Below are 12,416 nucleotides of genomic sequence, written 5' to 3'. Positions count from 1 at the left end.
TTGTACAAGAAGATCTTTGCTCTAAAGAAAAAAACAACACTTACAACTCCCCATCACAATGTTCCTTTTACCCCGAAAACGTTGTGCCGCTACGCCATCACCTACAGCTCCAACCGAAGCTTCTTGCGACGATCCACCTGACGATGAGACATCATCTGAGCAGTAAAGCTCTCACTAACTTTAAAAGTTGTCATAATAAAAGTTCTAAAGAGATATTTACCACATGTTCACTTGTTTTAAAAAGTTGTTATAATAAGAGTTGTAAAAATATATTTGCAGTGCTGTACTGTTATAATAGAAGTTTCTATAATAAATAAAAGTTCTAAAAAGGTATTTACCGCATGTTCACTTGTTTTAAAAACGTTGTTATAATAAGAGTTCTAAAAACATATTTGCAGTGTTGTACTGTTATAAAATAAGTTGTTATAATAAAACTTCTGAAAACATATTTACAGTATTGTACCTTGTTATAAAAATTGTTATAATAATAAGAGTCCTAAAATCGTACCTACATAGCGCATAGCGCTGCCATGATAACTTGTTTAACCAAGGTTAACAGCAACATCACACCTACGTTGCACCCACCCACACACGAATATTTATATTTTCAATATTCATACAATATTTTCTGTATGTTATTACACTATTAATATATTATTTACATGTTTGAAACAATTATTTAATGTTCTAGTATTAAAATATGCACTTAAAAGGTTTCATATACATTTATTGACACGAAAAATGTACAGATGAGAGGGTGACCCTACTTCGCGGATTTCACTTATTGTGGGGGTTTTTTGGAACCAATTATCCGCCATAAACGAGGGATGACTGTATATGTATTTTATCTTATGTGTTATGTGTTGGTGTCCCTCAAAATAACAGACGTAGGCATATTGTGTAACAAGGTCACCAAATGGCCCAATGTCTTTGTTTCAGTATCTTTTTATTCATTTCCGTATTTTATTATTGTTTATATTTGTGTGCATCGTGCAATAAACCTATATAGACAGCAAGTAGTCAAATACACATTCTTGACACGTAAAGGGAAATGTGCTTTCGGGAGTTTGCAAACATATTTTTTAAGGTTGTGTTAAACTTATAATCATATTAATATCTAGTATTGGAGTGCTCGTGTGGATTGGTGGGGGGTGAAGAATGTGCAGGCAAACTGCATGAACTTGTTTTCTTCGAAGTGTTGTGGAATAGGCCCGGATAGGGAGTACCGGACGAGAACACCTCAAGGTCGGTGAGGAACGAGAACAACAGCACGTCTATGTGGCCGGGCTTCGAGGGGAAAACCCAACCGCCTGACCTCAGCAGCACCTGGACGGGGAGGAGATGGCCATCGACCAATCATCTCACAATATTTTGCATGCTTTAATATTCATATTGTGAATAATTTGACTTCGGTACATCTCTGTTCAACATTTAGGTGACTAACAACACTCAGGACATGTGCGAAAATTGACAAATATTCTCAAACATCCCCTGATCTTAAACTCCCAAGAGGGCAAGGAAAAACTCAAAACTCCTGCTAGGGGAAATGAGAAACCTTGAGAAGAGACCACAGATGGGAGGATCCCTCTTCCAGGATGACCAGGCTGCAATGGATGCAGAGTGGACCCATAGTGCACATAATATAGACAATTCAAAGATAAAGCGTTGAGAGCAGGATGTTATTGCACAGCAATGTCTCTGAGACTCTAAGAGTGGTGTGAGTTCATCAGAGCGACAGCCTGGGGGAAGAAGCTGTCTCTGTGTCTACACGTTTTGCGTACAGTGCTCTGTAATGCCGTCTGGAGAGGAGTAGTTCAAACAGACTGCAACCTGGGTGAGAAGGGTCTGCAGAGATGTTACTTGCTTTTTTCCTGGTCCTGGACAGGTACAAGTCCTGGATAGATGGGAGGTTGGTTCCGATTATCTTTTCTGCAGTCCTGATTGTCCGTTGCAGTCTGTGCTTGTCTTGTTTGGTGGCCGATCCAAACCAGACAGCGATGGAGGTGCAGAGGATAGACTGGATGATGGCAGTATAGAAGGTCTTCAGCAGCTCCTGTGGCAGGTTGAACTTCCAGAGCTGTCTTAGAAAGTACAGCCTCTGCTGGGCCTTCTTCCGGACAGAGTCTATGTAGCTGGTCTATTTCAGGTCCTGAGAGATTGTGGATCCCAGGAACTTGAAGGTGTCTGTGGAGAGAATAGTATTACTGTGGATAGTGAGGGGTGAAAGTGGTGAAGGGTCTCGCCTGAAGACCACTGTCATCTCCACAGTCTTGAGCGGGTCCAGCTCCAGGTGGTTTTGGCTGCACCAGTGGACCAGCCGCTCCACCTCCTGTCTGCACGCAGTCTCGTCACCGTCCCGGATCAGTCCCATGATATTAGTGTCGTCCGCATACTTCAGTAGCTTCACAGAAGAGTCCCCGAGGAGCAATCATTAGTGTAGAGAGAGAAGAGCAGTGGGGAGAGGACGCACCCCTAGGGGGCGCCAGTATCTGGCTGTCGGATGTGATGGTCCCCAGCCTCACACGCTGTCTCCTGTTGGTCAGGAAGCTGGTGATCCACTGACAGGTGGAGGCAGGCACCGCAAGCTGGATGAGCTTCTGGTGGAGGATGTCAGGAGCAATGGTGTTGAACGCCGAGCTGAAGTCCACAAACAGGATCCTGGCGTACGTTCCTGGGGTGTCCAGGTGGTGCAGGATGTAGTGCATCCCATGTTGACCGCATCGTCCACCGACCTGTTTGCCCAGTAGGCAAACTGCAGGGGGTCGAGCAGGGGGCCCGTGATGTCCTTCAGGTGGTTCAACACTAACCTCTCGAAAGATTTCATGACCACAGATGTCAGGGCGACAGGTCTATAGTCATTCAAACCTGTGATGGTGGGCTTCTTGGCCACCGGTACGATGATGGAGCTCTTGAAGCACGAGGGCACCTCACACAGCTCCAGAGAACGGTTGAAGATCCATGCCAGTTGTTCAGCACAGACTTTTAAGCAGGAAGGGGACACGCCGTCTGGGCCTGGTGCCTTCCTGACCTTTTGTCTCTGGAACATTTGACACACCTCCTCCTCGCAGATCTGAAGTGCATGCGCGGCTTCTGTAAGAGAGAGAGTAGGTGATAACGATGATGGAGGTGTGGACAGAGGGGTTGTGGGGGGAGGTGTGTATGTTGATTGTGCTGCAGGAGGTCCTGTTGTGTGGGTGGACTGTTCAAACCTGCAGTAAAACCTGTTTAGCTGGTTTGCAAACCTTGGGTTCTCCACAGAAACGTTGGTTTCTTGAAGCCCGTGATGCTCTGCAGACCTTTCCACACTGTTGAGGGATCAGGATTGGCAGAGAGGTGTCTCTCCAGGCTCTCCCCGTAACACCTCTTGGATTTCCTGATCTCTCGATTCAGTGTGTTCCTGGTCTGCTTGAACAGGTCCCGGTCACCACTCCTTGGCTTTACGCAGCATCCTGAGATTTGGTGTAAACCAAGGTTTGTCGTTGTTGTACGTGCAGAAGGTCTTAGTCTGCACACACAAATCCTCACAAAAACTGATGTATGATGTGACAGTATCGGTGAGTTCATGCAAGTCTGAAGTTGCAGCTTCAAAAACTCCCCAATCCGTGCAGTCAAAGCAGGGTTGGAGGTCCTGCTTTGACTCCACTGTCCATTTCCACACAGTCCTCACCATAGGCTTAGAAGTTTTTAATTTCTGCCTGTAGGCTGGGATTAGATGAACTAGACAGTGGTCCGAGACTCCTAAAGCTGCATATACTGTCACATTATTTCCGTTCATGTCTCATTCAGTGATGCAACTTCCCGTTCAAGAACGAGTTAGGAGGACGGCTGTCGCTGATGGCGTAATGGTACACTCGCCTGTCTTGTGTGCAGGTACCCTAAATTCGATTCTCGCACATGACGGTGTGTAGGTGTGACTGGGAGAAAAAACAAAACAAAAACCGAGTCAGTGACACGATTTCCCGTTCACGAACGAGTCAGTGATGCAATTTCCTGTTCACCGAGTGCCTTGCTCTTTCCCGTTCAACAACGTATCATTGTGTAAGGAGGCGGGGGCGAACGATTCCGTGAATGATTCTTTTGAGTGAACTGATTCTAAAGATTCAGTTCACGTAAAAGAACTGGAATGCACATCACTATCACAGTTAGGAGGGCGCGGATTCGATTCCACCTCCGGCCCTCCCTGTGTGGAACTTGCATGTTCTTCCCGTGCCCGCGTTTTCTCCGGGCACTCCGGTTTCCTCCCACATCCCAAAAACATGCTAGGTCGGCCGATTGAGGACTCCAAATTGCGCCTAGGTGTGAGTGCGAGTGTGGATGATTCTTCGTCTCTGTGTGCCCTGCGACTGGCTCGCAACCGGTTCAGGGTGTCCCCCGCCTACTGCCTGATGACCGCTGGGATAGGCTCCAGCACGCCCGCGACACCCTCGGGGACGAAACGGTACAGAAAATGGATGTGTGAAACTTTTATTTTTTCAAGTATGAGTTTTGTTTTTTTAAGAACAAAACGTTCGACCCCAATCTATCACCATACATTTTGGCGAGTTTGGCGAGCTTTTCAATAACAATCACATTTTGTGAAAGCATAAAAGACTTAATTGAGCGCCAAATCCTTTCAATTTTTCTGGTAGGTGTTTGATAGTTTCAATCAGTTAATTGATTCAATCAATTTCATAATTCAGGTAACGTAAGCTGACGCCAAATCGCCAAATTCATTCATCTTTTCTGGTAGCTGTTTGATATCTTCAATTAGTTAATTAATCCGATCCATTTCATGACACTGTTCTTGTCTGTATTACGCATATATACAAAAGCGCATTCGGAATCTAATTCAATGGGTTTTAGTGTAGTTTGTCCAATTGGAGTTGCCGTTATTGACGTCATCAAAATGCTCCAGATCCGGCACCAACATCGGATAAAGAGTACGAGTGCGGACATACAATGTTCTCTTCTGATCTGACCCGACAGGCGTTTGATGGAGGAACTGAAGGTTGTTATTTGTTATTTGATTTTTTTTCCCTTTAACAAAGCCTCCCAGTCAGTCAGACAATTTAAGACAATTTCTTCGGTTATACGCTCAGCAATAGTTGCAGTATCTACTGTTTCAGCCTTTTAGTAGTTTCACTAATTTTGTACCTCTTGTACAGGAAATAGGAAGACGCTGTGTCCATTTCACGGCTGTAAACGCGTCTACACGGATGAGAGCGCTTTGGAGAGTCATGTTAGGGACCATGCAATCCCAGCGCAGTCTCTCCCTGGTAAGTGATTCCAATGACGGTAAAGTGGTCAGCATGAAACTTTAAATTAAATTGCATATATTGTCTATCATTGACATCTGGATTTCTTTTTAATAATTCAATGCGGCCACCCGCCGATTTGTAGATTTCGCACTAGTGTCGGGCAAGTTACATCCAAAATGTATTATTACCTATTACTAGTAGTGATGCCTGTGGGGCGTGTTTGGAGAGGCAGAGTGCACTCCGTTCCCATTCATTTTCGAATGCAGCCAGCACTGACGCACTGTGTTTCCAGTTGGCTTTTTATTGATGTAAACGCATTTACAGGCTGCGCTATACACGGACTGGTTTTTGGTGCACTCTGAATTTTGGAATGGAAAAATCAAGCAACGCACTGAATTTCTGAACGGTCACACTTGAACAAGTGCACGCCCTGTGTGAACTTCCGGACGCCCTCGTTCTGATTGTTCTAACAGGCACAGTCTGAAAGTTAAAAACAGCTTCCAGAATTGGCCATTGAATGCAGAGGAATCTCCACCTTGTGTTGTCCAAACTGTAGCGATATCCGGGCTGACTCACAAAGGAGGGGGCAACGAACAGTCTGAGTCAATCTTGATGATGTATGTATACAAATACACATGTCGAGTCTGAAAAAACGATAGTGTCCATCATAAGCCCCTATAGTAATTCTGGTGACAAGACTCCCAATAAGTCAATGTAAAAGTAGTATCAAACTTTTCAAAGTGAAGTTTCATATAATTGCTCCAAAATCAAATTTCCTTGTATCAATATTCTTAAACACTTAATTTGGTTTTATTTTATTTGTTCCCACTAAGTCTTTTTTGTGTTGTGTCTGTATCCCCTACAGGAAAAACTTTTCACTGCTCCAATGCTGGCTGCAGCTGCTCCTTTCCAAACATGCAGAAATTGATGGAACATATGAGACGGCATCATAAACCGAACATATTTTTCTTGTAAGTTTTTCTCCTTTGAAACTCCTTGGTTTATATTTGTTGCCAGCAAAGATTAAAGCACGTGAAGTATGAGTGTTGACAGGTCATTGCAAAACATGGGTGTTGTAACACCCCTGCCTGCATGTGTATGTTATGTGGTACATGACGTGAAAATTTTATTTCTCTTTGGGGCTTAAAAGATGTTTTGTACATGGTATATAATTTAAAACTACTTACATGGAGAGATGGAGTTTTATTCCCCCACCCCCGAGTTTCCGTCCCTGACCCACGTGGGCTGGGCCGGGCCTGTTCCTCGTGGGTGAGAGCCAAGCAGCATTGAGAACATAATTTCCACATCACACGTAGGCACGGAGAAGAAAAAAATAAAAACACACACGGCCACAGCGTGGTAATATTAAAACAATGAAAAACCTGTCATAGTGGTCTGCGGGACCAAAAGGTATACGCCTCTGTTTTCTTTCTTTATTTGGTTGAATGTCAGGTGTGCGGCACTAGTGTGTGACGTGGTACTGGTCAGTCCGTTCTTGATGGCATTTGGCTGACTCGGACCAACTAAATGAGGCTAAAAGAGGAACAAACACTCAGAGACGCTGAGCCTCTTCTTCCAGTTTTCCTGCTATGTCAACATAATTTCACTTGGCATATGTATTTACAAACCAGATTCGGTTGAAGTTGGGAAATTGTGTAAAATGTAAATAAAAACAAAATACAATGATTTAAAATCTTTTTCAACCTATATTCAATTGAATACACTACAAAGACAACATATTTAATGCTCAAACGCATAAACTTAATTTTATTTTTCAAATAATAATTAACTTAGAATTTCATGGCTGCAACACGTGCAGTAGAAGTATGGAAAGGGCATGTTTACCACTTTGTTACATCACCTTTCCTTTTAATAACACTCAGACGTTTTGGAAGAGAGGAGACTAATTCTCTTAGCTTCTCATGTGGAATTCTTTCCCATTCTTGTTTGATGAACTGCTTCAGTTGTTCAACAGTCCGGGGTCTTCATTGTCGTATTTTATGCTTCATAATACGCCACACATTTTCAATGGGAGACAGGTCTGGACTGCAAGCGGGCCAAGGAAGAACCTGGACTCTTTTACTTCAAAGTCACGCTGTTGTAACACGTGCAGAATGTGGCTTGGCATTATCTTGTTGAAATAAGCAGTGGCGTCCATAACGTCGCTTGGATGGCAGCAGATGTTGCTCCAAAATCTGTATGTACTTTTCAGCATTTATGTTGCCTTCACAGAAATGTAAGTCACCCGTGCCATGGGAATTAATATACCCCCATACCATCACAGATGCTGGCTTTTGAACTTTGCGTTGATAACAGTCCGGATGGTCCACTTCCTCTTTGGTCCGGAGGACACGATGTCCAGTGTTTCCAGAAACAATTTGAAAAGTGGACTCATCAGACCACAAAACACTTTTCCATTGTGCATCAGTCCATTTTACATGAGCTCAGGCCCAGAGAACCCGGCGGCGTTTTTGGATGTTGTTCATAAACGTCTTTTGCTTTGCATGGAAGAGAGGGATCGAAGATCATGGTCAGTCAGTCTTGGTTTCCGGCCGTGGCGCTAACGTGCAGTGATTTCACCAGATTCGCTGAACCTTTCGATGATATTATGGACCGTAGATGTTGAAATCCCTAAATTCCTTATAATTTTGCTTTGAGAAATGTTGTTCTTAAACTGTTGAACTATTTTCTCACGCAGTTGTGGACAAAGTGGTGAACCTCACCCCATCCTTGCTTGTGAATGAGCATGTTTGGGGAGGCTCCTTTTATACCTAGTCATGGTACCCACCTCTTCTCAATTACCGTAATTTCCGGACTATAAGCCGCGACTTTTTTCCAAAATTTTGGACCCTGCGGCTTATAGTCAGGTGCGGCTTATATAAAAAAAATCGTGATTTTTGTGATGACTTGATCACTTTTACTCTTAACACTATTATATACAATAAAAGCTACAAAACAAACTGACAAATAACTCGTTTTCAAATCAGACGAGTAAAAACTGGTCAAATATTAAAAAAAAAAAGATATTATTAAAAGTGAAGAAAATTTGCAATTCTAGTAATGACATGAATTTGATGCACAATTTGTCTTCGCGGGCCACATAGAATGATGTAGCGGGCCGTATCTGGCCCCCGGGCCTTGAGTTTGACACCTGTGCTCTAAACCCTTTCTCTTACTCTGCCATGTCACTCAGAGATTACACAAAGCAGTGGCGCTGTTTGGACCATCTGCATTGTATTAAAACCCAATCAATCAGCATTTAAATTCAATTCTTCTGACATTTTGCAAGTTGTAATGAATGTGAACTTTTAATGCATTTTATTCAGAAGGTTACTTTGAACCTTAAACGGCGGCGCGGCGTACTTATGGATTTTTACGGCCTCCGGCCTCCAGGGGGCGCTCTAGCAGGAAGCAAGAGCGAGGCAGACGAAGAAGAGATAATGCGCCGAAGAAGACGTGCTAGTTTGTGTTCTGATCGTCTCGCGCTCACACAAAGACAGGAAGCTTTTATACACAAACCGTCATTATGGGGGACAAAAGAAATGCATATGATGCCGCTTTTAAGCTATACGTGTCGTTCGCTACTTTAATGTAATTTAGCGCTTCGTGCATGAATAAGATTAGCATGAACAGACCCTCTTCACACTCGAAGAAATGCATAAAAGCGACGACGAAAGACAGACTGAGAAAGTGTGAGGCGAATGATATCTAACGCTATTCCAATCGGACACTAAGGAGGAAGACTTCGATGGTTTCAGTGCACAGGAGAAAGATGAAGACGGCTCTTTTTTTACTTTTACTGGTATGTTTTTTTTTTAACCAGCCCTGTTAGTGCTGTGCTACCGTGTTGCTGCTGTGTTACCGCCGCGTCTCAGTGACTTTGCTGTGTTACTTCCGTGTTGCTGCGGTATTACTGCCGCGTCACAGGGAGTGTTTGGAAAGAAATGTTAAGGTATGTTATTAAAACTTTAAAAAAACTTTCTGTGTCCGGTCTTTCTTTGCTAATAACTCGCGTGCACACTTCCGCGTTGCTGCGGTACTACTGCTGCGTCACAGGCAATGTTTAGAAAGACATGTTCAAGTATGTTATTAAAACGTTAAAAAGGCTTTCTATGTACTGTCTTTCTTTGTAAAAAAATCGTGTGCACGTGCGGCTTATAGTCCGGTGCGGCATATTTAAGAAAAAAACTGAAATATCCCTGAATTTTAGCTGGTGCGGCTTATAATCCGGTGCGGTTTATAGTCCGGCAGTTACGGTAGTTTGATCACGTGGGATGTTGCAAATAGGTGTTTGATGAGGTTTTCTCAGCTTTCCCAACTTCTACTGGACGTGTTGCATCCATGAAATTCTACGTTAATTATTATAGTTTATCAGTTTGAACATTAAATATGTAGTCTTTGTAGTGTATTCAATTGAATATGGGTTGAGAAGGATTTTCAAATCGTTGTATTTTGTTTTTATTTACATTTTACACAATTTCCCAACTTCAACCGAATCCGGTATGTAAATCAAAAAGTAATTTTGATTCTTTGTCCGTAGGTGTGAAAATTGCCGTACAAAGTTGCGATCATACCGCGGCCTCCTGACTCACCTTCACACCTGTTCCAAAGTTCCACGAGGGAAAACAAAGTCAACAGAACAGATGCCCCTCAACCAGCTGGTGTGAAAAACCCAAACGCAACTCCTTTGTCTACTGATCTGAACCTGCCTCAGATGGATGTGTTCACCCCACACCTATAGATCCCTAAACCAGACAGTTCTTAAGTATACCTCTTCCCCATCACGTATGTTGATGCATTAAAGCAATGTACAAGTATAATAATAAAGAAAGAAAAACATATACAAGTTGCATTTTTGGGAGAACTGTATTTGACAAAATCCAACACCATGAACAGGCTAAACAGTATGGTATGCTAACGTTACATGAACACAAACAAGGAACTGAGAACGTGCCCGACGTAACATTCACAATTATTCAAATAACTATAACATAAATAACATGTTTTGCCAAACCATCTGTGTCACTCCAAATCATTAAATCCATCAATCTTTTTCCTTTGTGTAAACAATGCCGCTGCTGCATGCGGCGCTGGCGTCGGCCACGTCAGTTGCGGTTCTTGTTATTCCACAGGCCAATATAACTATATACAAACTATATATCAAACAACTATAACATAACAATTTTATTGAACAATCTGTGTCACTCCAAATCATTAAATCCATCGAAATCTTCGTCCTCTGTGTCTGCTGACTCCAGAAGTACATGTGGCGCTGACGTCGACTCGCCGTCAGTTGTGGTTCCAATTATTCTACAGGCCTATATAACTACAGTCGTATGTAAAAGTTTGGGCACCCCTAATCATTTTTATGATTTTCCCTTATAAATCATTGGTTGTTCGGATTAGCAATTTCAGTTAAATATATCATATAGCAGACAGTGATATTTGAGAAGTGAAATGAAGTTTATAGGATTTACAGAAAGTGTGCAATCGTTATTTGAACAAAAGTAGGCAGTTGCATAAATTTGGGCACCCCAACAGAAAAAATGGCATCAATAAGTAGATTCTCCTTTTGCAGAAATAACAGCCTCTAAACACTTTCTACACCTTCCAATGACAGTCTGGATTCTGGTTGAAGGTATTTTTGACCATTCTTGACAAAATATTGCTAGTTCAGTCAGGTTTGATGGTTTCCGAGCATGGACAGCCCACTTTAAAGCACACCACAGATTTTCAATATTATTTAGGTCTGGAGACTGAGATGGCAATTCCTGAACGTTGCACTTGTTCCTCTGGATGAGTGCCTTAGTAGAATTTGAGCACTGTTTGGGGTCGGGGTCTTGTTGAGGTAGCCAGCCCCTCCGGAACTTCAACTTTGTCACTGATTCTTGAACATTGTTTGCAAGAATTTGCTGAATCCATGTGACCTTCAACTTTAACAAGATTGCTAGTACCTGCACTGGTCACACAGCCCCACAGCATGATGGAACCACCACCAAATTTGACAGTGGTAGTAAGTGTTTGTCATGGAAAGTTGTGTTCTTCTTCCTCCATACATACTGCCCCTTGTTATGTCCAAATAACTAAATTTTAGATTCATTAGTCAACAATCACCTTATTCCAAAATGAAGTCGGCTTGTCCAAATGTGCTTTAGCATACCTCAAGCGACTCTGTTTGTGGCATGTGCGCAGAAAAGGCTTCTGCCGCATTATTCTCCCATACAGCATCTCCTTGTACAAAGTGCACTGAATAGTTCAACTATGCACAGTGGCACGGCTTTTGCTTTGCATGGTAGAGTTTTAACCCACACTTACTGATGTAGTGATGAACTGTACTTACTGACAGTGGTTTTCTGAAGTTTTCCTGAGCCCATTTGGTGATATCCTTTACACACATGTTGGTTTTTAAGGCAGTGCCGTCTGAGGGATCGAAGGACATGGTCATTCATTCTTGGTTTCCGGCCGTGGCGCTTACGTGAAGTGACGTTACCAAAGTACCAGGCAAGTCGTGGGTTTTGATAACCGGCTCTATTTCACAAAATAAGAGGTCAACGCAAGAACCAACAACAATCGTCTCCTCCCCCTGCTGCTTTTATGGCCTCCCTAGGCAATCGGAAACTACTGAACTGTACCGATGTACAAGTTGCTACACTGAATAAACTATATATCAAATAACTAAGATAAATAAGAAGTTTATCGAACCATCCGTGTCACTACAAATCATTAAATCCATCAAAATCTTAGTCCTCTGTCAATCTCTGTCCTCTGTGTTATAAACAACTTTGCTGACTCTGGAAGTCAGTGAATGGATTCAGACTCATTGTCAGTTGTGGTTCCAATTATTCCACAGGCCAAGTGCGACCTCATGCAGTTTAGAGTAGAAATAAAATGTGACGTGATCAACTATACTAGTAAGTAATGTGTTAATGATCAAGTAATAATGTGTTAATAAGTCACTCCTGATAAGTCGCACCGCCGTCCAAACTATGAAAAAAACTGCAATTTATAGTCCGGAAAATACAGTAATAAATCCGCACGTCAGGAGCAAGCAGTGCCAGACTGGAAACTCGTGGTTAGAAACAATACATTTTGTTTTGTACTATAACAAATGGTTATTTTTGCATTAACATACCTCTGTGGTATGTATGACATCAGCACATTTTTTAAAAGCGCAGGCTG

General features: G+C 42.6%; 1 protein-coding gene across 1 annotated transcript; it reads left to right on the top strand.

Annotated features, from left to right (window-relative positions):
* Nucleotides 1-4,833: 4,833 nt before the first annotated feature.
* LOC148400065 (uncharacterized) lies at nucleotides 4,834-10,083 on the top strand. Its single transcript, XM_088371386.1, has 4 exons — nucleotides 4,834-4,987; nucleotides 5,145-5,255; nucleotides 6,103-6,208; nucleotides 9,778-10,083. The coding sequence occupies exons 1-4, from the start codon at nucleotides 4,939-4,941 to the stop codon at nucleotides 9,902-9,904; spliced, it is 393 nt and encodes a 130-aa protein (XP_088227512.1). The 5' UTR covers nucleotides 4,834-4,938; the 3' UTR covers nucleotides 9,905-10,083.
* Nucleotides 10,084-12,416: the final 2,333 nt, after the last annotated feature.

This window comes from Syngnathus floridae, chromosome 3 (genome assembly GCF_059516105.1).
Source record: "Syngnathus floridae isolate MCC-2025c chromosome 3, RoL_Sflo_1.0, whole genome shotgun sequence".
In the NCBI taxonomy this organism is placed as follows: Eukaryota; Metazoa; Chordata; class Actinopteri; order Syngnathiformes; family Syngnathidae; genus Syngnathus; species Syngnathus floridae.
The sequence above is the reverse complement of the archived record's forward strand: the minus strand, read 5'-3'. Positions and strand labels throughout refer to the sequence as shown.